The 25964-nt window shown below is 40.6% G+C and overlaps 4 protein-coding genes across 8 annotated transcripts in view; 2 read left to right on the forward strand and 2 right to left on the reverse strand.

The window, feature by feature from the left end:
* Positions 1–1576, reverse strand: part of LOC131434678 (hornerin-like) — a 77232-nt gene extending 75656 nt beyond the window's left edge. For 3 of the 5 annotated variants that reach the window (XM_058601694.1, XM_058601668.1, XM_058601658.1), the window contains exon 1: positions 173–1173. In XM_058601694.1, coding sequence (XP_058457677.1) covers positions 173–292 — 120 coding nt within the window. In that variant the 5' untranslated portion in view covers positions 293–1173. The other 2 variants (XM_058601685.1, XM_058601678.1) reach the window with 1 other exon arrangement.
* Positions 1577–3910: 2334 nt separating this feature from the next.
* Positions 3911–9645, forward strand: LOC131434697 (uncharacterized). Its single transcript, XM_058601710.1, has 5 exons — positions 3911–4323; positions 4378–5825; positions 5898–6102; positions 6170–6342; positions 8381–9645. The coding sequence occupies exons 2-5, from the start codon at positions 4500–4502 to the stop codon at positions 9341–9343; spliced, it is 2667 nt and encodes an 888-aa protein (XP_058457693.1). The 5' UTR covers positions 3911–4323; positions 4378–4499; the 3' UTR covers positions 9344–9645.
* A 72-nt stretch (positions 9646–9717) lies between these two features.
* LOC131434703 (TBC1 domain family member 22B-like) lies at positions 9718–14619 on the reverse strand. Its single transcript, XM_058601725.1, has 5 exons — positions 13783–14619; positions 13189–13718; positions 12939–13121; positions 12651–12874; positions 9718–10533 (listed from the first exon to the last, which is right to left on the reverse strand). Exons 1-5 carry the CDS (start codon positions 14292–14294, stop codon positions 10399–10401), a joined length of 1584 nt encoding a protein of 527 aa, XP_058457708.1. The 5' UTR covers positions 14295–14619; the 3' UTR covers positions 9718–10398.
* A 7857-nt stretch (positions 14620–22476) lies between these two features.
* Positions 22477–25162, forward strand: LOC131431952 (exonuclease 1-like). Its single transcript, XM_058597973.1, has 3 exons — positions 22477–24109; positions 24169–25040; positions 25103–25162. Exons 1-3 carry the CDS (start codon positions 22661–22663, stop codon positions 25128–25130), a joined length of 2349 nt encoding a protein of 782 aa, XP_058453956.1. The 5' UTR covers positions 22477–22660; the 3' UTR covers positions 25131–25162.
* Positions 25163–25964: the final 802 nt, after the last annotated feature.

Consider the following 25964-nt stretch of genomic DNA (forward strand, 5'->3'; position numbering starts at 1 on the left):
GACACAGATCAGCCGTAAACTTTCTCGCAGTGTGAGGAACAACGGTCTTGGGTGCAATTATATCTAGTTTTACATGAACGCAAGCAACGGAGCCTGCAGAAGGCACAACACGAGGCGTCATAAAACGCAACGGCAAAAGAAGGAATAAAAGGAAGAAAAAAAACAGCCTTACCTCCGGTGGGTCCCAGACGCACTCCCCCGTCGTCAGATTAGCATACATATGCTCCTTGGTGCGAGGCTCGATTATTTCCACCCATTCCACTCTGTGATGCCGGACGCCAGATGATTCCATCGGTGCAAAAATAGAAGAAAAGATAGAAGAGAACACACACACATTCACTATCCGTACTGTGGGACGATTTTATCATATTCTTGTTTGGCCACAGCCAACAAAATAAATAACTATAAGTAAAGGTTTTATGCCTCCGCTAGTACATCATACAGGCTTTTCTCCAGACATGTCACTGAACATTTGTGTTCAAAAGAAAACTTATTTGTGGTAGGCTAATATACAAATCATGATATCCCGTGGAATCGAGAATTTTCATCTCGGTTGGTCGCCGGATTTTAAAAGTCTGCAATGAACTGACGTTGACCTTGCTAGCAACTGACAACTGCAACCATTCAACCCAGACGGGTATCCGTTTCCTGTGCTGCATCGTCTGCGAAGGAGCAACCGGATAGCAGAACGAAGCGCAGTGTCACACCCAAAATAAAACGATGTTGCTTCATGCTCATCTTTTGCATCTCCGCGTGCTTCCACCCGGCGGCGAATTAGACAACAGATGACGGTGGGCTTCGTTTTTCTTCGATGATTTCCACATATTTTGTCACCATCCAACCGTCCCGATTGTTTTCCCCCATTTATTTCCCTTTTAAAGCCACAAGACTGGCAGTACAAATGAGGGAGACAGTACGGAACAAATCACCGGCCGGGTGAAGCAGAGAACGGGAGCATTGCGCCGCGCAAGGAAAACTTGAAAAAAAATCGTATCGATTTTGACAGAAACACGAGCCACACTGCTGCATCTGCTAGCTGAGTAATCTAGCGAAATACATGATTCGAACAATTATTATTCACTAGAAGGCCATATTTTCACCGGTACCATTGTGATCAACAATTAAAACCGATTTTCCACCGTAAATTCAAGCATCACATTTTTTCCATAACAAAACGCACCTTTCTGATGTTGACATTTTTCTTGCTTTTGTATATTTTTCACTTTGTGCTTCCACAAAAACCTCGATTGCTCTCGCCTTCGAAAAGGCCAAAGTAGGCACAGAAACACACACACTTACACACAACACGCATCGAACAGAAAAAATCTTTCATGCAAAAATTTCTTCCCGTTTTCCTGCACTTGCAATCACACCGCTACATTTCGATGCCCGTAATCCACACTTTTGGGAGCCAGAGTTTGTCTAATCCGTCTGGAAAGGCCAGTAAACCGATAAAACTCCGTTGAGTTTTAACTTTTTTTTCTTCGGAAAACTTGCAGCTTGGGAAGAAAAAAAGGCGATGAAAAGGCGGATGGTGACGACAACTCGACTCGAACCTGTCGACCGACTACCAACGAATGCGTGAATACGAAGCAAAAAGCGTTGACGCAGAATGTGATCACCAAAGAAAAACCGAATGACATGGGCGCTGCGATTGGCAGTGTCGCCGTCACACAGGCGGGGCAAACAGTGTCGTTGCGCGACTTTTTTATCTGTTGCGTTGCTGTTTTAATTTTGTTTCAACTTTTAACATCGTTCACCCAAACTGAGTCAGGGGCAATTTACAATCTTAGGAAAACGACCATTATTGAAAAACGCAAAACGAAGTTTTTTCGCAGTCGTTGGGTCGTTGGACGTCAGATTTTTTGGTACATATTTTCTAAATGAACTAATGTTTCATTCTCGAACATTCATCGATCAGTAGCCACTTTTACATTTTTCAACGATAGCTGTTTTCCTGAGATAGAAAGGACAACCTTGAGATGTGGCTCACTTAAACATTCTCAACAGCTCCAACATTTGAAATCCTTAGTTTCAAATAGTTTTTTTTACTACATAACTGAATTTTTGAATTTATCTAGTCTTACGGACGAAGAGCTTTTTTTACAGATCAAATATCGTCGTGTCGAATATTTCATGCTGTGTTCGTTCGCTCTGTATCTGATCGAAATATTTGATCGTTCCTTTTAAATTGTGTTCAATTTTTATTGAATAGTTCTAGGAGGAGAGTGTATCAAAATAATAGGGAAATGAAGATGGTGATTTAAAAAACACGATTTCATTTTTTCATTTCAAAGTTCTAGTTTCCGCCAATCCATAATTTTCTAGGCTTTGGTAAAATGGGAGTAAATTTTTCATTGCTCTTCAAGAATCGAAAAAGAGCATATTGAGGAAATCATTTAATTATTATTTAATTTTTGCTTTTCAATTTCTGTACGCTCATGTTTTTTTTTGGTTATTATGAACTCTAAATAACAGACATACAGCTATAAAAACTGTGTGTAAAATTTTCAATTAACAACCTGGCAAACACTTGCAGATGTCATCGACACTATTTTGGGTGCTCAATCCACATTACGAAATTGTTTTGGATGCAGCATATGCAACACGATAATGTTTTTTTTTTGCTGAAGGTTCACAAGTTTATTTTTGTTTTATTCCGATTGGATTCATACGTGGTTTTAGCGACATGTGCGTGAAACACGTGTACTACTCTTGTGAAAATCGGCAATATAACTTTTATCATCTTTCCAGAACGAAGTCGCACCTTTTCAAAGACCAAGAGGGGTCGGGTCGAGTAGCGAGCTTTTTTTGGCAATATAGAACAAATTTAAAATTAACACAGGTTTTTGAAAATATTTTCGAACCTGTTCACCAGTTATGTGCATGAACTGAAACAGATCGAGTTGTTACAAATTTCCACTAAAAAAACATTAGCTTCATCGATGTAATAATAACATTATAACTGTTCTTTAATAGCACTAAACAGCTATTAGAGCAAAGAGAACAAAAATGTTTTCTCTTTCGTTTGGTGTAGAAATGTTTGACTATTAATTATTGAAATTACTTTTTAAAGTCGATGATGACAGGAGGCCAGAACTTTAAATTGTCACGCATTATCAATGAAAGAATCCAATCTAATATCCTCGTATTCTTTATTTTATTGTCTCATTGGTAAATGACCGCAACCAGAACAAACGAAGAGAGACGAATCCTTTTCGTTTCTCATTGAAAAAAATGAGAGAGTAAAATTGTCAACTCTTTCCTCTATGACAAGACGAAACCAAACTAACATCTTCAGGGAGCGTCAACAGAATTTCAATTCTCATTGTTTCATCGATGTATTAAAAATCTGTCACACTTGGCTATAAAGTGTGACTAAAATATGACAAATCGAACTAATTACATCCCAGAACCTCTTTGGAAAAAAAACTACTACAAATTCGAGCACCAACAGGTAAAAGTCATCGTGTAACCTTTTTCTGTTATTTTCGATTCTCAAAGCTTCGGTTGAATACCGACACTGTATACTATGGGAGTTTCACTGAAAAAAGCAAATGACTGAAAAGACAAATGAAAGAAAGAACACAAATTTTGAAACTACTGTTCCGCTTATGTCGTTGACTGCACATGGATTTCGCTCTCGTAGTTTACAAGCGAAACTGAGAGTGACATTAAGTTCTCGCCATTTTCGTCTATTTGATGTCAATGAAAATAACATTCATTAGCTCTGCAGGAGGCTCATTGGTCGATGTTTCGAATCACGTTGTCTTTTGTCGCACAACTGTATCAGCGCAACGTATTTCTCTGGTTGCACTCCCACCAAAGTAGACGTCTATGTCTGAAGCGAAGTGTCAAACAAATTGAACAGCAAGTTAATCTGTACTCACACCAATGTAGCCATGTGCACAACAAAAATAAATAGTAGTCCATCGAGAGCAATTTCACCACATAGTATCGGTTCACGTCGATACAAGATTCTTTAGATTCTCTGCGTTCGTATCAAGTGCCTTGCTATTCGTAAATATTTACCCGTGAACACCGAGCGTTCCAGACTATTCCAAGTGCTGGCAACATAAAATGAGAGCAGAATAATTGTGCTGAATAATTTCATAATGTCGTGTTTCGAAACATCATTAACCGGCAACATAAGTTGCAATAACGCGGCCCGGGACATGACCTTGGAATCCGTAAATGGCGAGGACGACTGTAAGAACAAGTTCCACAAGGTGTTGGTGGCGCTGTTAAACCGGAACTTCAAGATCAACAATGATGTCTATCTTGAAATGATGCTTTCTCATCTGTCTGGGAAGTATAATTCTGGTAAGCTAGTGCGTTATCACTGTAGGTTAATTAATTAAAAATATATCTTGACAGAACACCGATAACTTTTGAAATCTCCTGAAGTGTCCCGTTGGCTGGACGATGCATTAAATCAATGGGAAAGTGAGGTAGTACCATCAGCAGATGTGGCCGCTTTCACGTTACAAATCTTAGCTATGACTGTCAACGACGAAGCGGTTTTCGTTCAAATGCAAAGCAAACGAATGCTGGACCGGCTACAGGAATGTATTCGAAAAGAGCCTAAGTTGCTACATCCTTCAGTTATGTTAGGCCACGTAATGGTTCTGAAGGCGGTTTCTCTTCACGCGTCTGGTTTGCACTGGATCAAAACTTCTGGTTCGTGGAAGATCTGCTTGGATTACTACAACGGTCAACTGCAAACGATATACATCACTAAAGAAACATCGTTATTCATTTACGATGCTTTGGATCAGTTTGGTTCCATTGGCGATTACGAAACGGTTCTGGCAATCGTTCGGAGCATACTTTCGCCACTGCTGGATGCCATGTGGAAAAGTCCAGTGCAAGAGAATGCGGTTCTGGTGGACGATGAAAAGGCCCAGCGCGTTATGTCATCGATGCTAAGTTTAATGTGCACCTTGTTCCGAAAGATGCTCGAGAGTGAGAAGCAATCACGTGCAGCATACTACATATTGATCACATTTCACTGCGAGCGCAACCTCTGGGTCTACGCGGATACCATTCATGATCATACATTTTTAGCGAAAATTTGGGAGACCCACATATTGGCTAACAGTACACGCCTTTGCTGTATGGATATTCCTCCAGAAGATAAGGTGGCAATCCCGTTGCCATTTGAAAAATATACGATAAATTTTTTGAACTATTTAAATTTTTCCATCCATCGTGGAAATATTAGCAATGTAATGTTGATGGCTCAAATACATTACCAAGCATGGCGTCTTTTAGCAGAGCGAGCTCCAGAAGAAGTAGTTCTTAAGCATCAGAGTATAAAGTTCGGAGATCAAATTCTCTTGCTCCAGCTATTTCCGGTGCTTAACGAAATTATGCGTCTCGTTAATGACAATCCGCCGGATTATATCGAAAAGTTCATCAGCTCGTTGTACGATATTTCCTGTGAGTACACAATCCGCTTGTTGTATGCTTGCCGAGATGTTGTGGAAACCAAACACGCCAACGATGCAACTCAACTGGCTATCAAATCGATTCAGAGTATCACCTCTCTTCAGACTCTGCCAAGACAACGGGCCATCATTGCGTTCCAGGCATTTATCTACGTGCTAAAAGAATTTCTGCCGGATATGTGCTACCTCGAAAATCAGTGCGATTATTCCAAAACGAATGTGATTCTTTCGAAACCCAATTTTCTGGCCGCAATCATTACTGGATTGCATTCGTTGATTCAAACCTACAAATTTACTTGGAATGAATGTATCGAATCGACAACGGTGGTAAATTTTATGCTCAACCTGCTAGGGAACCCAAACTTGCCACCGAGGGTAAGCTTACGATCATCGTTGTGTTGCAACGTGTGTAATTTTTTGATTCGTTTTTTTCCTTCATCCATAAAGCATGTGGTTTTGGCCCTAAAACTAACCCAGCTTTCGATCGAGTATTTTTTGGCACCGAATTTGGCTTTGCTGATGGATAACCTCATTGGATCCGGGCTGGAATTTATCGGTCGGATCATCTACAAAAGGCTGCACGATAGCAACTGGGAGGTTCGCGATTCTTCGCTGGAATTGCTGACTGCGATAGTGGAAATTTCCGAAATCAGTAATCAGTTTCCGTTTTATGTCCTAGCTCAATTTAGATTAACAGAATTTTTGTTCTCCCTCCACAGAATTCCCCTCTTTTCAGAAATTAATTTTGGAATGTGATATTATTGCGGTGGTTGAAGCTGCAGCCAAGAACGACACAGAACCGTACGTGCGGGCATCGGCTTTACGCTGTCTTTCGCACATGGTACGAATCCGTTTGCTATGGGAACACTCGTTGGCGAAACTTAACTTGATGGTAAGTTTTTTTTTGTTTTGGTCATTTCTCATATGATGTTTTCTTGATATTTCTCATATGTTGGATAGCAGTCGAGCCAGTTTAGTTTAGAAGGATACGTGTGTTCGAATATTACAGACATCAGTTATTACCGAAATTGTCAGCAAAAAGTTTACTGTCTGTTCGGTATAACCTTTACTGAATGTTCGGCAAAAGTAACGAAGTAAAATTTATGAATTACTAAGCCTTCAGTAATTCGGTTTTGCACGAAAATAACATAACCTCACAAAAATGAACAGAATGAACTTTTTTCGACAGTCGCCGTGTATTTGTTTACAGTTTAAAAGTTCATCATTTGAATTTAAAAATTGCAAGTCGCCTCACACTAAACAGATTTATACAAATATCGCTGCTTGATGCTGGAAACACATACAGGACAATCTGTTTAGTTCTTTTCATTGTGGAACACGTTTTTAACAGGAACTTTTTCGTCATTTTCAATTTTTAATTTGCAGTCGCAAAACAAAACAAAGACACGGCAGCTAGGTTTTGCACGAACATGTCATAACCTCACAAAAATGAACAAAATGAATTAATTTTGACAGCTATCAGTGGTTTGTTTACAGTGGATATGTTCATCGGAAGTTCATCGTTTGATTTCGAATTTTGCACGCTGCCTTACATGAAACGAAGGGTCATCAAATTTAGCGATATGGATGCAGTTGAAAGCAAGCAAAATCCCAAACTATCCGCATACGCACACGGATTGTCCCCCGCTGACAGAGCGAACGGAAACCTACACTCAGTCTGAGGGCTTCAATCCACTTCTCTCTCCTTTTTTCATTTAACCTATTCATAAAGAAATTTCTGCTTGGTAGTGGAAAAGCAAACAGAACAATTTTTTCAGTCCCTTTTACCGAGGAACACGATTTCAACAAACACTTTTTGGTCATTTCAGAACTTTGAATCTTCATCTGAAAATCAAAACAAACCACTGATAGCTGTCAAAAGGTGAACTTGATTCATCGGTAGTTCATTGGTAGTTCATTCGAGTGGTCATCGTGCAAAACCTAGCTGTCAACGATGAACTTGATTCATCGGCAGTTCATTTGTGTCGTCATCGTGCAAAAAACCTAATTAAAAGTAAACAAAGAATTCTTTTTTTTTACTGTAAACATTCAATTGGGTATTAAGATTCAATTTCATTTCCTTAAAAACATTAAAAAAAATACATTACATAATATCAAAGACATCATATTAACAAGATATCCAGCTCTCACATTTCACGAACAAATCATTGGCAACATCCATTTTTGTGAACATGGGGCCCTCAGGCGAGTCCGCATCGAATCTCATACATAGAAATAGGGAAGAGAAATGTCAAATTCGAGCGCGCTAAAATAGCAGCACTGAGCACCCATACAATTGACATGATATGTTGAATATAATGGCGTTGCTGAACTGAAGATTGATTTCGCTCCAAGCTGACAGGGTCTGATAATATGCAATTCAGTTTGTTGTCGAATATGTTGGTCGACATGTCGTTAAAGTTCTTCGCCATATCCTATAATGACTTCCCGACAGTGAAGGCAGGATCTGGAATGTGCTTTCCGTAAATAATCAACAATAATTTGTAGTTATTCTACTTACGTAGATTCTTCCTTTTGAACTAATTCTGGAAATTTTCTCCGAAAAATTTCGTCAGAAAATAATTGCGTAGTGCCAAGCGAAAATATAAAACGTAAGTGACAGTTGTCTTGCCTTTTCGGCAAACGCATTTACTGATTTCGGAATAATTGTTAATTACCGATGAGTTCATCACAAGATCTTGCCAAATCTCTGCGAATCTGCGAAAACATAACATCAATTACTGAGTAATCAGCAAAGTTGCCGATCGATCTCGGCATTTCACTTTACCGAGCTCGAGAATTGGATTTAAGTGTGAGGGTGATTGGTTCCGATTTAATCACAATGCGTTGATTGGAAGTCAAGTGATCGGCAAAATAATATCACGACTCTACTAACGAGATGACTATTGGTACAATTCTTCAATTTTCAGACCCACCTCATTACCGTGTTCGACACAGAAAGTGAGGGCATTGTGCGGCGCGAAGCGGTCAACACCGTACGGGAGATCTACTCGAACCACAAAATTCTGCCCCATTGTCTGGACAGTGTGTTTTCGGTGCTGGCGTTCTCGGCCGTCAAAGACCTGTACTGGGAGGTGCAGATTAATGCACTGCAGTTCTGGCGGGTGGTGATGTGCCGTCAGTTCCAGCACCAGGGAATGATCGATGGTACCTTTCCGACCGTAACTTTCTCGAAGGAACATAAGAAGATTATCACGCTGACTGACAAAGAGATCCTGTTGCGCCTGAGAAAAGTGTTGAATGAACTGTCACTGAGAGGCTGTCTGGGAGTACTGTTGGCGTGTCTGCAAGACGACTGTGACTTGGAAGTAGTGAAGGACACGGTGGAGATAATACAGCGGTTGATGTCCTACCTGAACAAGTACAACTTCGTGGAGGAATACAAGAATCAGGTGGACCCTGCTACCGGGGAAAGGAATCTTCGCAAATTGGTACCGATAATTGATACTAACTATTCGGTACATGCCAACTCTAGTGGTGTCCAGAAAACTTCCCAACGGAACGACGCAGACTACAGCAGCGGAAATGTGCCCTGTCTGATCAATTCGGAAGAAATCATCGACTCGATTGTCAATCTAGACGATGTTAATTTACTTTCGATCAGCTATAAAAACAGCCTAAAAGTTGCCGGTGAGGTCCCACCGGGAGGATCTTGCAGTTGCGAATCGAGCAAGGTGCACGAGGATTTGTTCAAGAAGTACGCGGAAGTGACGGCCGATGATTTCCTCGACCAGGTGTTGCAGCTCGATTTCGATGAATTGATTAGCTGTCGGCAACGGTGGATGCAGACGACCGAAAGTTTTTCCTCGCTGTTGGACGACATTCTGTTTTCGTATTATGCAACCAACGTCAACGATGCCGATTGTTATTGATGCGGGCTCCTATCGATGAGAGATAGGTGCACAATGTTTTCTTTTCTATAGTTTAGTTCATCTCAAATTCAGCATATCTAGAAATATAAGGATATCTTTGTTTACTGTCTCTTTCGATTGTTCAAACACCAACTAAATAACGAATCGAAATTGACAGCATACTGCAAAACACTCGGATAAAAACAAAAGAACCATGAACGTAGTTCATTGACGTTTTGAAACTGAAAAATGTAGATTTTTTGTTCAGATAAGTAGACTTCATAATAAAGTTTAGTAAATAAACTATAAACAGGCACCATTGAGCGAGTGATAATCACATCTAAACGTGTTTTTTCTATAATATTGTTTATTGATTACTTATGTATACAGTTGGTTTTAATCATATATTCGTAATTATTTCTATAAACGGTATCATTATGTTTGAATTTCAAAAGGTCAGTTTTCGATTTGCTTTCCTGATTTATTTCATACAATTATTTTTCTAGTATAACACTATGTAAATCTTAAAAACTGCATTGCCGCACCGTTGTATTTTAGTGATACAAATCATTAACTGTAATTTTCGTAGTAAACCTCGATAACATTTTTTAGTAGTTTGTTGATGGCGTCTTATTCAGGTGACTGAACTTTATTACCATCGACAAAACTGGGGAAAATTTTGAAAAAAACCTTTTATTTTTCCCTTTCTATTTTTATACGTTTCAATTCGATTTTTTCTTTTTTTTTTTTTTGCTTCCCAAGGAAGGATCCTTATGTACAAAAAACTAATGGTTTTCTGTTTTTTTTTGTTTCTTCTGATTATCTATACCAAAACTAGTCGAAAAAGGTATGCATCCTATATAGGTTGGTCTAAAATGTGTTTTTGAAACTACAGGTTTTGCGTTAGCTCGTCACGCGCAGGCGTCCTCGAAGACAGGCAACCGAAACGTTAAATTGGTTAGCGAACGAAAGAACGAACGAACCGAGGTTCCGATGTTCAGCGCCGATCGCTCACCTCAGATAAACTTATAGAGATAATTTTTACAGTAGTTGTAGTTGCGGTCGCTGTGATGTTGTCAACTTTTGCCCTCCAGGTGCTTCGGCGTGTCGGCGTAGGTGAATTTGAGGCGGAACGCTTCCGCCACCAGCACACCGATATGCGAATCCATCCAGCTGTGGGTGGGCAAATTCTGCAACAGTAGCATCAGACCCTGCAAAGAGGGAATAAAAAATAATCGGTATCAATTAAACTGCATATGTGCAAAACCGTTTGTTCGATTATCTTTGATATTAGGAACAATTCCTAGAGCAAATTCACGTTAGTGAACAACAGTACGACAATCAAAAGAATCAGTAGTCTTCTATGCGGAATTCAAAATTAGATAGGAAAAAAGTGCCAGAAGCATCTTCTTAAAAGGCCGTAGTTATGAGTTCCAGACTAGATATTTTTTCAACTGATGACCCCAGGAAGAAGCCGATCCAATTTTGTATTTCCTAGAATAAAATGACGAACATTCCGATGAGCGCGTTCAAACCATTTGGATAGATTTCTGTGTCAGGAATCTTCGAGCAGTAAAGTCATATATTCAAATCATTTCGGCCTCTCGGAGCTCCCTCCTTGCCTTCAACGACAAAATCACCATTTTCGAAATGACACGGAGAGTAAACAGATGTACGGATTTTACAGTGTTCTACGGATTTGCAAGTACATTGGTAAAATTTATTGAATTTTATACGGATTAAAAAAATGCGGATTTGATACAGATATTAAAGAAAATTGTGGTTTTCCCTCAATATAAGTAATATTACAGAAAGTTCTTCTTGCTTTATCATATGATGATAGAGAAAAGTGAAAAATCGGTTGAAAACCTGCACAAATTGAACTCAGTTGCAGTGTCATGATCAACAATTCATTTTATTATCAATCGTGGAAAAATCAGTTCAAGAGATTTTTTTAAAAAACTCAGTTACGAGATTTTGATTCATGAAACAAGCATCCCAAAACTCTGAACCTCGAAGTTCACAAGTGATTTTTTGTGTCAGCGAAACTTGATGACGAATTTTCACCCACAGAAATATCACTAAAGAGATAATCGACGGGGAGAAGTCTCCGACAGTATTTCAATTATGAATTTCCACTATGCATGTAACGCTTTGTAACGCCTATAACTTACAAAAAAGTAACGCATATATCGCTTTGTAATGCCTACTTCAAAATAACGCGTGTAATGCTCCGTAACTTATAAAAAATAACGCATGTAACGCCTATAACTTACAAAAAAGTAACGCATGTAACGCTTTGCAACGCATATAACATAAAAATCTGCTGAATAAATTCGCAAGTGAATCGCAACTGAGAAATAATAACTGCGATATTTTGCAATATGAACAACACAATTTTTTTCACAATCGCAATAGTCATTATCGCAACGAAAGGCTGTTCTAATTCCAGCTGGTTTGGGAAGCGCGTTTGCTAAAAATCTGCAGTGAACTTCTCTTCAGTGAGTTTTGTTGCTTGAAAATCTTCCGATTTTGTCGTCTGAAAATCACTTGTGAAAAGTTATTAACTGTTGAACTTTCAGAACACATCTAGTACATGTACAAATGTGCATTCTGCAGTTCCAATACACTCATGCGCCTTATTTGCCATCAGTTGCTCTCTCCTCTCAACAGATTCTATATATTAATTATATTATTAATACTGAAAAATGTGTTAGACTTTTTCTACGAACGAGAGAAAAATTTGCACCACAATTTTGTTTCAATTCAGCCTCTCAAGGCACGGATACTTTGTAGATCGCCCTCCACTTGAACGATCTACCTATCTCCTCTTTCTCGTGTCCCACTGGACTGTCGTCCGGCATCCTTATGACATGCCCAGCCCATCGTAGTCGACCAATTTTAGGTATCCATACGATGAGTGGTTCCCCTAGTAGCTGTTCGTGGCTCATACGCCGTCTCCTCGTTCAGTCTTCCATCTGCACTCCGCCACTAAGACTAAGGGCTCGTTGGTCCTTAGCCAACATAGTCCAGGAGACCAACCGGTCTAATGAGCGTTTCGTAGATGGTCAAAGTACGCACGATTTTCTGCCAAAATACGCCTCTGAATTTCTCTCCTAGTATCATTAGCGGCGGTCACCAGTGAGCCCAAATACACGAATTCGTCAACCACCTGGTGGGAGGTTTAGTGTTGCGACAAACGATGGGGACGTAGATCTTCCACACAATAATTGACGTCATTGAGGTACAGTAGGAAAACCCATTATCGGCGATATTGACCCCTTCTAATAACTAAATATTGGCCCCTTCAACTAACAATCTTACTCACCTGGAAGTCCTTTTCCTGTAGTAGCTGCTCGCGCCAGTGCAGCAAAAATGCGGTACACACATACAACTGGAACACGGCGAATCCGTCGGACTCGGCCAGGTAGGTGTCCCACAGTCTAATCGTACAGTACAGTGGCAGTTCACGTGTTAGTAGGTTGTTCATCCATCGGAAGGAGAACTGCAGATAGTCGACACCGTGCGACTGCAGATGGCGATGGAGCGTACCTGGAGATGGTAAAACCGTTAGAATGGATATCCGTGATTTTGTCTGAGGCATCCGAAAACGTACCGTCGATTCTCTGGATCAATTCCTTCAGCTGGTTAACTTTCTCCTGTATGCCCAGCTGGGCAAATATGTAATTATCCTGAATGCAGTCTAGAAACTTGGACAGACACCAAAAAGCATCCGCCTCAATAACATCCCGCTGATCCTGCGGAAGATCCCCCAGTTGGCACTGTTCTAGATCCTTATCTAAAAGAAAACAACAAACCATCAGTAACGGAAAACCATTTCATCCGATTCGTTCTGCGAAACTCACCAGCCCCCACAGACTCTTGAAGGAAGACTATGAAAAATGGTGTGACAAGATCGTTGATACCCTGAACATATCCCGACGCTGGATGTCGAATGGCCCAGATGAAGAGAATTCTTTCGAACATTTCTTGAACCAAATGCTGCTGGAATAGTGAAACATGTGGATTCATTCGCGGCACATCGATGTGGATCTGTCGGTACGTGTCCTGCTGTGTTTCGTCCCGGTTGTCGACGTGGAAGTACTGTTGAACTAGCTTCTGATAATCTACCCGTTTTCGCTCGAGGACAGTATTTCTTCGTTCCAAGCTTGTTGGCAGATATCCCGATAGCAATCGCCACGTGACCGCTCGCATCTTTCGCGGAATGCCAGACCAACTTAGTTCCTTCAGTGCAATCAAGTTTAGAAGCGGCGCGTCCAGAATGTTTGTAAATTTTTCATACTTCGATTCGCATTCCACATCCTTGGACGCTATATTGGAGGATAGTTTTAGCAACTGTGGACGGCCTGGGTAAGCATGAAAACGTTGCCGAAGTCTGCAAAGTTAAAAGTTCTCTTTAGCAGGACATTGTACCGTTGTCTAGCTACCATGCTACTCACCGACTATCATTGATATGGCTGATTCCATCATGATTATGCTGCTTTACAACGCCACTATCACTATTCGTATTATCATTCCGGCTAATGTTCAGTCCATCGAGATTTTCCACTACGGTCATTGTACTTCTGACTGCGCTACCATCGGAACTCCGCATATCTGTCTTTGTATTGCTATGTCCGATCACATCGCTCGTTCTTACCCTATCACTTCCACTCCTGTGGGTCTTGATAACATTCATTGCTGCAGACTGAGATACTTTCCTAGATATTCGGGGCGTGTCCACAACGTTGGAAATTATGCAGAACTCATCGTCCCCCAGATCCCACGCATCGCTTACAGATTCTTGATAATCCTGGAACGAACTGCTACCCGCAGAAGAAGCTGAACCACCCGGACCACTTCGAACACCACCTCCAGGTACCATTCTGGTGGCCATGGTTGGCCGTCCTGGGATTCTAGTGGAATTATTCTTCCAGAAGGACGAACCGGTGTCACTACTACTACTGTTCATATCGACCGATTCGCTTAGCTAGTTGGGAAAAGACCCGAGCACACAATTCTAGCAAAACGGGGGCACACAGGAAAGCGATTTAATTAGCTGACAAGCTGCTTCCGATGATGATGACGATGAGATTGGAACAAAACGAGTTTAGGTTAATCATCATTCTAAGTTAAAGAACCTTTTCGACCACGATTCGGTTCCACCGTTGTTCAACTCAATACTGCACAATCACTGTTAAAAACAGTGCAAATCCTGAGCGAAATTATATAGTTTCCTAACGATAAAAATAGGTAAATATAACATTCGAGTTCGTGATGTGAAAAACATAATAAAAATTTTCACAACTTTGACACATACACATCAACAGGCGGTTAATGGATTCGGAAAGGAGAATAACAGGAGAGGCCAGCAAGGAGGATACTTCAAAGTGACGTTTGTAGAAACATTTCAGTCGTTGCCTACACTCTCATGCAAAAGTAATGCTGAACATATAAAACTTAAACAAATCAAGTTCTAAAATTTTCGACCAACGCCTTCCACGTTCAACGGTGGTCCTTCATTGGTCCAATACGTTGGATCATTGGTCCAATGAAAGTCTAATTAATCGTTCAACGGGTGGCACACACGGGGCCTTCGTTTGCGATTTTGAAACAGACCGTTGAACCGAATGCCATTTTTTTCATTCAACAAACCCGGCAGACAGAGGTCCATTGTTGATCCATTTCTAATATGAGTACTTACAACTTACCGCCATTGTTGTGTGTTTGTTCGCTCTGGTAGTTTTTCTGATTATTTCGGAGTTTTTTGAGCGTTTTTCCCACTGCGTTATTGACGATTTCGACGAGATCCGGATTGTGTTTCGTGTCGTGTCGAGGCGAAGGACTTCGAAGTGTTTTTTCGATCCGTTTGGTCGCTGTTTGTGATTTGTTTGGAACGATAGTGCCGGCTACCGAAGATTTCGTTTTATATAGAAATCCAACTACTCACTCTATTTTTCCCGTTTGAGGCGCCATCTGAACCTCAGTGTCAGCATTGTGAGTTTTGTGCACGATGGCTAGTGCTTGTGATCGGTGTGCCAAAACCGTTAAATCAGATGATGATTTCATAGGGTGTTCGGGTTTTTGCAATCATGTAGTCCACATGAAGTGCGCAAAACTAAACAAGCCGTTTTTGAAAGTAATTGACGAGAACCCCAATTTGCTCTGGATTTGTGACGAATGTTGTAAATTGATAAAACTTGCTCGTTTTCGCGAGACAGTTTCCTCCATTGGGTGTGCTGTCTCAGCTATTGCTGAAAAAACTGAGTCAATATGTGCTGAGCTGAAAGCCGAAATAACAAAAAATAGCCAGCAAATATCTCGCCTGTCTCGCATCGTTTCTACTTCGTCATCGGTGCCAGCGAATCCAGTTTCTCGTCCGGCTGCTAAACGTCGTCGCGAAGAGGTATTTGAGACAAGCAGTTCATTGATGGGTGGGCGGAAACCAGCCGAAAACTGCAATATTGCAACGGTTCCGCTAGCTTCCCCTCTTGCATGGATCTACCTCTCTCGCTTTCATCCCAGCGTTAGTAAAGAGATGGTCGAAAAACTAACGAAAGATGGACTGAATTGCAATGACGAAATTTCGGTCATCCCGCTGGTGAAAAAAGGAATGGACGTCAACACCCTGAACTTTATCTCCTTCAAAGTTGGAATTCCTGCTAAGTATCGTGATGTTGCACTTAATCCTGACACATGGCCTCAAGGTGTCCTCTTTCGCGAGTTTGAGGACAACCGGAAGCAGGATGTCTGGTGTCCGCCTATCGATGTTTCTCCGCCTACTCCAGATAAGAATGACCGTAGTACGCCTGTGAGTATGGAACAGCAAGGTACACCTGGATCGCCTTTTTCCCTCTTGACAACACCAATGACGTTATGAGATTGCATGGAAATATACCGGGACGCACTGTTATAGGCATTTTGGAAGCTCCTGAACCCCTCACCACAGTCGAGCCATTGCAGCCAGCGTCCTCCAGCCGTCCTGGTCCTGTGTGTGGGTGTGATGAAGGAGTCTTCCAAACATTTCTCCACGGCAAGTATTGTCTTTTTTATTTGCATCTAAGTCCTGATCTTGCTCGCGCTTGTAGATGTCTACCCCTCGTTGGAAACCTCTTGCTGCCCAGCACCATTGATGCGCGTGATTTATCGTTTGAGGTTGGACTGGGACGCAACATAGTTAGCATCATGGAAGCCCCCGATACGTTCCCCACAGTCGAGCCAGTGCCGCCAGCGATCGTCAGCCGTCCCGGTCCTGTGTGCGGAAACGAAAAGGGGGTCTTCCAAACCACCACGAATGGCAAGTACTCATCTGCATTTAACGGTTCTAGCACTGATCCGATCCCAGTTTCCAGCCTTCCATCGCAAGTCCGATCAAGTAACTCCAATCTGCAGATTTACTACCAAAACGTCGGTGGTATGAACTCATGTGTCGAGGAGTATTTGTTAGCAAGTTCAGACGATTGTTTTGACATTATCGCTCTTACCGAAACTTGGCTCCGAGAAAACACGCTGTCTGTCCAGGGGTTTGGTGCCAGTTACGAAGTTTTTCGAACCGATCGCAGTACTCTTAACAGTCCCAAATCTACCGGAGGCGGGGTGCTCGTTGCGGTACATAGACGTTTCGAAGCGCAGTTGATCGAATCAACGCCTGGTAGTCGTGTCGAGCAATTGTGGATCAGTGTCAAGCTAGCCGAGTTCACACTCTTCCTCTGCGTGGTCTATCTTCCACCTGATCGATGTCGCGATCTTGCTCTAATCAATGCTCACTTAGAGTCCCTTCATGAAATTTTTTCAACTCACGCGCGTCCAATCGACGAAATTTTAATTGTTGGAGACTTCAATTTTCCCGGAATCAAATGGCAAGGAACTTCCGGTGGATTCTTTTTCGCTGATCCGACGCTTTCAACATTCCATGTTGGCATTACGACCTTGCTCGACGGTTATAGTGTGAACTTACTTCGCCAATCGAATCCTGTTGCCAACGAAAACGACCGAATGCTGGATCTATGCTTCTCGAGCAGAGCAGATGTTGCACCTATAATTAGTGCCTCACCGTTTCCTTTGGTCAAATCTGTTCGACATCACCCGCCACTTCATATTGTGCTCAACTCTAATCTTCCACCAGATGGCTACAACACGACCGACATCATCAGCTATAATTTTAATAAAGCTGACTACACTAAAATGACCGACTTTCTAATACATATTGACTGGGAGGAAATTCTCGACAATGATGATGTCAACGCTGCTGTACAAACGTTCTCTAACGTCATGAGCTACGCGATTGACTTCTTTGTAGCAAAACGATCCAAACGGCTGTCCCTGCATCCACCATGGCAGACCACCGTAGTGAGACAACTGAAAACGACTAAAAGAGCCGTCCTAAAACGGTATTCAAAACATGGCGGATACACACTGCGTAATCAATATGTCCAGATCAATCAATTATATAAGAAAACTGTCAAGCGTTGTCATGTCAGCTACTTGAAAAATGTACAACGGAAATTGAAATCCAATCCGAAGTCTTTTTGGAAACACGTGAACGAGCAAAGGAAGGAGTCTGAGTTACCTTCTATAATGAAGTTTGGAGAGTTTACTGGTTCGTGTAAGCGGGAAATCTGCCAGCTTTTTTCGGAAAAATTTTCTCGTGTCTTTACAAACGAAACTTTAAGCCCGCAACAAATTACACTCGCCGCGCTCAACGTTCCAGAATCTAATAATTCTTTAAATCTCATTCATATTGACGAGGATTTGATTCGGACGGCAATCGCTTGCATGAAGTCGTCTACCTCCTCTGGCCCTGACGGTTTACCGGCAGTTATATTGAAAAATTGCTCGACTGGTGTAATTGCTCCCCTTTGTCGACTATTTCGGATGTCACTCTCTAAAGAAGTTTTTCCCAACTTATGGAAATCTTCTTTTATGTTCCCAGTGTATAAGAAAGGTGACAAAAAAGACGTGAACAATTACCGTGGCATCACATCGCTTAGTGCAGTTCCTAAACTGTTTGAAAAGGTTATTCTGGCACCGATTTTCAACCACTGCAAGCAATATATTGTTGACACTCAACATGGTTTTATGCCACCTATTGTCATTCATGTGCTACGTGACTGATGGTATGTCAAAAGGCTTACAAACAGACGCTATTTACACCGATCTCTCTGCTGCCTTTGATATAATAAATCACAATATAACAATTGCTAAATTGGAAAGACTTGGATTCGGCTCTAGCATCCATCGGTGGCTGCAGTCATATCTTGTAGATCGTCGTTTAGCAGTGAAAATCGGCGATCACGTTTCCAATGAGTTTATCGCTTCGTCCGGAATTCCGCAGGGTAGTCATCTCGGGCCTTCAATATTTTTACTGTATTTCAACGACGTCAACTTTACTCTAGAGGGCCCTCGTCTATCGTTTGCCGATGACGTTAAGATCTACTATTACATTCGAAGCCCAGAAGATGCAGGTTTTCTTCAACGACAGTTGTTGAGCTTCGCCGAGTGGTGTAAAGTAAACCGTATGAAATTGAATCCTGACAAATGCTCGACCATCACATTCTCGAAGAAGAAAGAGCCATTTCATTTTGATTACTTTCTGGAAGGATCCCCGATAGTCAGAACGACGTGTGTTAAAGACCTTGGTGTCTTTCTCGATGAGCAACTGACATTCAAGCAACACATCAGCTATATCGTTTCTAAAGCTTCTCGCAACCTAGGATTTGTTATGAGGATGGCTAAACATTTTACAGACGTGCACTGTTTAAAATCTCTGTTTTGCTCGCTTGTTCGTTCATCCTTGGAGTACTGTTCTGTCGTTTGGAACCCTCACTACATAAACGGAGCTCATAGAATCGAATCGATACAACGCAGATTCATTCGCTTCGCCCTACGGCGCTTACCGTGGAACAATCCTCACCAACTACCAAGCTACGAAAGTCGCGGGTTATTAATCGGTCTCGATACACTACAAGTTCGTCGAGATGTGGCACGTGCTTCACTGATAGCGGATGTTTTGACCGATAGGATTGACTGCCCTGCTTTGCTCCGCGAAATTGATATCAACGTCCGACCCCGGGCTCTTCGCAACAGTGCATTTCTTCGACTTCCTTTACGACGAACTAACTACGGTGCTAACAATGCTATTATTGGCTTGCAGAGATCATTCAACCGCGTTTCATCAGGATTTGACTTCAATCTATCACGCAGTAGGATACTTGGAAATTTTTTATATATTACTAGAAATTATCATTAGGACCATATTGTGTCTGTTGATTATACCTAAATAAATAAATAAATAAATGAGTAGTTGGAGCCCCGTTGGACTAGTATTACAGCAGAGTTTCTGAAGTTTTTTCCACTTATTTGTTTAAACTAACACTACATACCTGCACAATACTTCTACTTCACGTAGAATAACAACAAATTTTTTTTTCTATGTAAAGGTAACACTTAATTTTTACACTGTTTTTGCAAAAGAAAAAACAACAACAAACCGTTCCAGCAAACTGAACGAATATTTCGTGCAATATGTCGTTGAACAAGCGCTCAAAGACCAACAAAATAGAACTCAAAGCTCAAAGACCAACAAAATAGAACGGCCTGCTGAGAGGGTACCAATAGAGCTTTCAATATTCTTGTGGCAAATCATTGACTCTCTGCTTGGAAACTAAAATATCCCGGCGTTATGAAAACAAAAATCACATGTTATTCGGCTAAAGTACGATTCACCGTTATTGGCAATGGACAGGACATGTAACAATTCTCTATTCCAACCTCGCGGAACGTTTTTACGTCCGGAACATCGTAAATTCCTGTTAATAATGAAAGCCTTAAACTAATAAAAACTACATTTACTGAACGTCTTTGAATTGCTTAAAACTGTTTGATGTATGCATTTGGGGTTGTGAGTCAGAAAGGTAAATTCGAAATGAATTCCGAATCAAATCGAAGTAAGCGTAAAATTTTCATTCAGAACTATATGTGGAATTCAGTATGAAATCCCAATCAATGAATTTCGCCTTCAACTGAATGTTTCGGAAATCTGTCGGAATTAAAGTGATAAAAAGGCAACTGGTTTGTCAATTTGTTTTCTTCTTTTCCTATTTTGCACTTCATGTACTTCATAAAAACTCGAAGTCCGCAGACTTTTTTTCTAAAGCTTACGGAACTTTTCAATACTATCTGAAAATGTTTGAAATGTTCACCTTTCTTCTTTGTTGAAAATGAAGTCTTTAACAACATCTGATCAATGAATTGAGTCTGTAAAACTCTCAAAAAGTTCTTGTATTTCTTGCGTTTTCAATAGATTAAATTCCTTGGTTAACAGTACCATTTATTACCAGGAAAGTGCTGTTTATTAATTTTACTCACTTGGACTTGTTACCAGGGTTACTAAATTCACAGATTTTTCTGTAAAACCACTGATTTCCAATCCTCTCTGCTGCACAGATTTTGTGTCAAAGATCATCGAATATTTTACGTTAAAAAAAATTCAATTTTCTACAAATTTTTATTATTCTTAAAAAAATTCAACATTTTTTAAATATATCACCTAGATTTTCACAGATTATGTATTGTACTAGTGATGGGCTATTCGTTCGTGAACGGTTCAAAAGAACTAGTTCTTTTGAAAGAATAAATGAGCAATGATTCTTTTTTCGTGAAAGGTAGTTTCTCAGTTGAAAGTCGTACACCATTTTTGTTTGCTCGCTCAACCTTTTTTTCAAGATCAAGGGCCGTTATCACGAAAAACGTGCAAAACGTTCGGTATTTTTGTAGAATATGAATCGGTATACCTGGCAACGTTGGTCGAGGTTTTCAATTCTCTGTTGATTTTTCATTAGGGCGTACAAGCAAGTGACAGTTTCTCTTTAGCAGCCCTTACACGTGACAATATTATTGTCAATCCAAAGTATTGTCAATACCGTCAATCCAATTGACTTGGTAACTTGAGTCCGCATTTTTCGAACAAATCAAGCGTTTGAAGCTTCAAATATTGCAACGGAACATTGAAACATTGAGAGGAGAGTTCATTGCACATATTTGATAGTTTCTTCTCTGGAGAGAAAGTATTGTCGGATTGATGAGCAGTTTTAGCAGCCCTTACACGAGACAATATTATTGTCAATACAAGGAGTATTGACAATACTTTTGATCGTGTAATGGAAACTTTATTGGATTGACGAAAATATTGTCAAAAAATCAAAACTGCTCATCAATCCGACAATACTTTTTCTCCAGAGAGGAAACTGTCAAATATGTACAATGAACTCTTCTCTCAATGTTTCAATGTTCAGTTGCAATATTTGAAGCTTCAAACGCTTGATTATTTCGAAAAATGCGGACTCAAGTTACCAAGTCAATTGGATTGACGGTATTGACAATACTTTGGATTGACAATAATATTGTCACGTGTAAGGGTCGCTTTACACGAGACAATATTATTGTCAATACAAGGAGTATTGACAATACTTTTGATCGTGTAATGGAAACTTCATTGGATTGACGAAAATATTGTCAAAAAATCAAAACTGCTCATCAATCCGACAATACTTTTTCTCCAGAGAGGAAACTGTCAAATATGTACAATGGACTCTTCTCTCAATGTTACAATGTTCAGTTGCAATATTTGAAGCTTCAAACGCTTAATTATTTCGAAAAATGCGGACTCAAGTTACCAAGTCAATTGGATTGACGGTATTGACAATACTTTGGATTGACAATAATATTGTCACGTGTAAGGGCAGCTTAAGGGCCGCTTTTGATTTTTTGACAATATTTTCGTCAATCCAATGAAGTTTCCATTACACGATCAAAAGTATTGTCAATACTCCTTGTATTGACAATAATATTGTCTCGTGTAAGGGCTGCTTTTGTTTACTTTCTGCTCTATTAATTACCAAGCGTTTATCACTCTTTGCATAAAATGATACCCGAAACTTTCAACTTTCAAACAGAGTAGTGACTTCAAAGAAAATCATTTTAGTCACATCACAATAATCGAAAGAGAGAGTGATTAAAGAGAAAATGTCACTTGCTTATACGCCCTAATGAAAAATCAACCGAGAATTGTGTGGCAGAGTTGAAAAATTTGGATTCAGATGAAATATTTCAAAGAAAATGTTTCTGTGAAGCTTCACAGTCACGGACTACCGGCGCGAAATCTCACACTGCAGTTTTGTTTACAGTGAGAAAAAGATACTAATTTTACCGAAATTTGCATAAATTTGAAGAAAGTCTGCAGTATTTCAGGAACGAAAGGCTGATTTTCAATTAGTATAGTGATGTTTTACCGTAAGAAGTGTTTTGTTTAAGCGTAATACTGTTTCAAACAGTCGAAATATGGGTATCACAGGCCTGATCCCGTTTTTGGAAAAAGCATCCAACAAAACACATCTACGAGATCTGCGAGGCCAATGTGTCGCAATCGATAGCTACTGTTGGTTGCACAAGGGAGCATTTGCCTGCGCGGACAAACTCGCCCGCGGCGATAAAACGGACAGTCACATACAGTACTGCCTGAAGTATATTAATTTGTTGCTTTCCCATGATATCAAACCAATTCTGGTATTCGATGGACGACATCTTCCAGCAAAGGCTGCCACGGAAGCGAAACGACGTGAGTCCAGAGAGAGTTCGAAGAAAAAAGCGGCTGAGCTACTACGGAACGGTCAGATTGAGGAAGCTAAAAGCTATTTACGACGCTGCGTAGACATCACCCACGAAATGGCTTTACAATTAATACAGGAATGTCGGAAGAGGAACATCGACTGTGTAGTAGCTCCGCATGAAGCCGATGCCCAGTTAGCTTACCTCCATAGAAAGGGAATCGCACAGGCAATTGTAACGGAAGATTCAGATTTGATGTTGTTCGGATGCAGTAAAGTGTTATTCAAGTTGGATCTAACGGGGTATGGTTTACTGATCGAGTCGGACAAGCTCTACCTCGCTATGGGTTGTAAAGAAGAGAAATATTCGTTTGACAAATTTCGTTATATGTGCATTTTGTCCGGTTGCGATTATATAGATTCATTGCCCGGAATCGGCCTGGCAAAAGCTCGAAAATTTGTTTTAATGACGGAAGAAAGTGACATGCGAAAGGCACTGGACAAAATTCCTTCCTACCTAAACATGAGACATCTAACCATTTCGGAGGAATACAAGACAAACTTTCTGAAAGCAGATGCTACTTTCAAGCACATGGTAGTGTATGATCCCACAAACCGCACACAAATCCGACTGAATGATCCTGACTCATTTGGAACTGACCTTGATCTGTGTTGTAATGCAGGGACCTTTCTGGATAATGATACCGCATTCCAGTTAGCACTGGGAAACATTGATCCATTTTCTATGAAGAAGTTAGATAATTGGCATCCGGACGATCCGAGTTGGAAAGCTACGGGCGGACAGACTGCGGACTGGAAGCAAACGAGCATCGCAAAACATGTCAGTATTTGGAAAAGTAACTATGTACAACGAAAACCTAGTCCGGTAAAAATTCAAGAAAATCTCACTATAAGAAATGTGTTTAAACAATCAGAAACAGTGAAACGGCCGGTCCCCAATCCAGATTTTGAAAATGCTGAAAAGAATCAGTCAATTGATGATGTGCTAGAATTGTATGGAATAAAACCGAATGAACAGCCTCCTTTGAAAAAACTTTGCATGACTATGTCATCCGAAAGCCGGCGGAAAACGATAGATTTCGAAGAAATTCAAGTATTGGATAGTATGGCTGCATTGGAAAATAGTCCCAGTAAACCGACGGTACGAAGGAATCCGTTTCAGGTAAGACTAATCGTCTGCTAAGGCTTTTGTGGTTTTATTTTAATTATTCTCTTGTTCAGGTTGCTTCAATAGGGCCTATTTCAATCATTCATCGATCCTCGGCAACCGGAATGCTTTCCCCAACAAAAATCACACCGGAAACGTCATCACTTTTACGGAATGTAAGCCCTGTTAAACGCCTTGAGTTTGATAGCAACCTTACAAGCGAACAGAATGTTACGAAATGCGAAAAACTAAGCCGTTTTAAGCGAACTGTCACGAAAGGCGATCGAGGGCAAAAAGTTATAAGCAGATTTTTTTCTGCAAGCTCTTCGAGTACAACAACCTGCCAATCCATAACTGAATATCAAAGTGAAACCAAAGATTCAGTTGAGGTTGAGACATCTCCCTTGGCTGCTGCGAGTGTGTATCTTCTATCGCCGGAAGCGAAGCCACACCATCGAGGGGAACAGACTCCGAAGAAGCAAAAACCTAGCTTGATTAGAGAGGAATTTTACTCGTCACCGGATCCACCCGTTAAAAGTGAACCACCGATCCAACCAGTAGATAGTGGTTTCGTAGAGGAGCCGGATGTAGGCCTTAGTTCATCGCAGAAGGAGAATGAGAGCACTGATATGAACAGTGGAACATCTTCACGTATACGGTTGTTTGTCAAGGCTGAACCGAGTCAACTTGGTGGCAGTTCGGCTAAAGTAGGTAAGGACGAAGATGACACAGTGGAAGAAAAGAGTTCACCACAGGAAGAAAACAGGACTGAAATTCTACACGAAGAAGACAAGGCCGCTGAGCCGGATAGTTCGAACAAATCGGGGACCGGCAGTACACAGAAAAAGTCTGCTGCATGTAGACGGATGGGGCTTTCTAAAGTGAAGAAGCTGAAGGATGTTGGACCGACGCAAAGTAAATTGTCAATGTTCGGTTTCCAGAAGAAGTGAGTAAATTTTCGGATAGCTCTAATTGACAATTTTCAAAATGTGTTTATTTTTCTTTCAGAGTGCAGTTGACTGGTACAATTGAATAGTTTTGTTGACAATACTGTTTCGTGACGTATGCAATTAAACAGAATAGAATTGTTTTTTGAATAAAAGTTATGTTATAATGCTACCAAAATTGAGTTTGAACACTAAAATAGAGTAAACTTTGCGTCTGCTTGGCGGTTTAAATTGAATTGCTATACGTGACTATAGATTCTAGTAATAGAATAGGGTGGTACGATTCCGACCAGTGATCCCATCGCGACCCCCGATTTATAACTTATGTTTGACGAGTATTTTCAGTTTCGACAGTCGCGAAGTTTAGCCTAAGGAAAATCGCATAAACAGAGCTTCATATTATCACGAATAATCTGAAGGTAGTTTTCGAAAGACAAAAACGAAAAAAAGTCAGGGTGTTCCGAAACCGGCCTCTACCATTTCGCACTAATAATGTTAATTTTTTATTAACTTCCAACAAATATATTTTAACATGGCATGCAAAGATCCAAAGAATCACTGAGAAGCAAAACCCAAGAAGAAGCCGAACAGAAAGTGGATGTTCAAAAGTAAGTAATTTACTTGTTTTACTTTACAGCAAAACCTTTATTCAAATTAACGCACTACCGTTGGAAGCCCGCACAAAATGAATTGTTTATAAACGAATGTTCAGCGCGTTCGTAGCTAGCAGAAACATTCGACTGTTAAGAGCCAGTCATCAGTCTGTTGGTGAAAACTGAATTTTTAATCTTTCAGCACTATCCAGTCTAGTGAAGATAGTTGCTTGCTATGAATTATGGGGTGAGCAGAGATGCCAGGAAAATATTTCAAATATCTTCAGACAGGGTTGCAAAAGTCAGTAAATCCGATAATTGGCGAGTAAA

Source organism: Malaya genurostris, chromosome 1 (assembly GCF_030247185.1).
Source record: "Malaya genurostris strain Urasoe2022 chromosome 1, Malgen_1.1, whole genome shotgun sequence".
In the NCBI taxonomy this organism is placed as follows: Eukaryota; Metazoa; Arthropoda; class Insecta; order Diptera; family Culicidae; genus Malaya; species Malaya genurostris.

Excerpts from the sequence above, each read along its gene's own strand:
- LOC131431952 (XM_058597973.1), top strand. The coding sequence starts at position 22,661 with ATGGGTATCACAGGCCTGATCCCGTTTTTGGAAAAAGCATCCAACAAA. Across the intron at positions 24,110-24,168 it reads TACGAAGGAATCCGTTTCAG|GTTGCTTCAATAGGGCCTAT; the intron begins GTAAGACTAATC and ends TCTCTTGTTCAG. Across the intron at positions 25,041-25,102 it reads ATGTTCGGTTTCCAGAAGAA|AGTGCAGTTGACTGGTACAA; the intron begins GTGAGTAAATTT and ends TTTTTCTTTCAG.
- LOC131434697 (XM_058601710.1), top strand. The coding sequence starts at position 4,500 with ATGACTGTCAACGACGAAGCGGTTTTCGTTCAAATGCAAAGCAAACGA. Across the intron at positions 5,826-5,897 it reads ACCCAAACTTGCCACCGAGG|CATGTGGTTTTGGCCCTAAA; the intron begins GTAAGCTTACGA and ends TCATCCATAAAG. Across the intron at positions 6,343-8,380 it reads TGGCGAAACTTAACTTGATG|ACCCACCTCATTACCGTGTT; the intron begins GTAAGTTTTTTT and ends TTCAATTTTCAG.
- LOC131434703 (XM_058601725.1), bottom strand. The coding sequence starts at position 14,294 with ATGAACAGTAGTAGTAGTGACACCGGTTCGTCCTTCTGGAAGAATAAT. Across the intron at positions 13,122-13,188 it reads TCAAGAGTCTGTGGGGGCTG|ATAAGGATCTAGAACAGTGC; the intron begins GTGAGTTTCGCA and ends GTTTTCTTTTAG. Across the intron at positions 10,534-12,650 it reads TACAGGAAAAGGACTTCCAG|GGTCTGATGCTACTGTTGCA; the intron begins GTGAGTAAGATT and ends CCCTCTTTGCAG.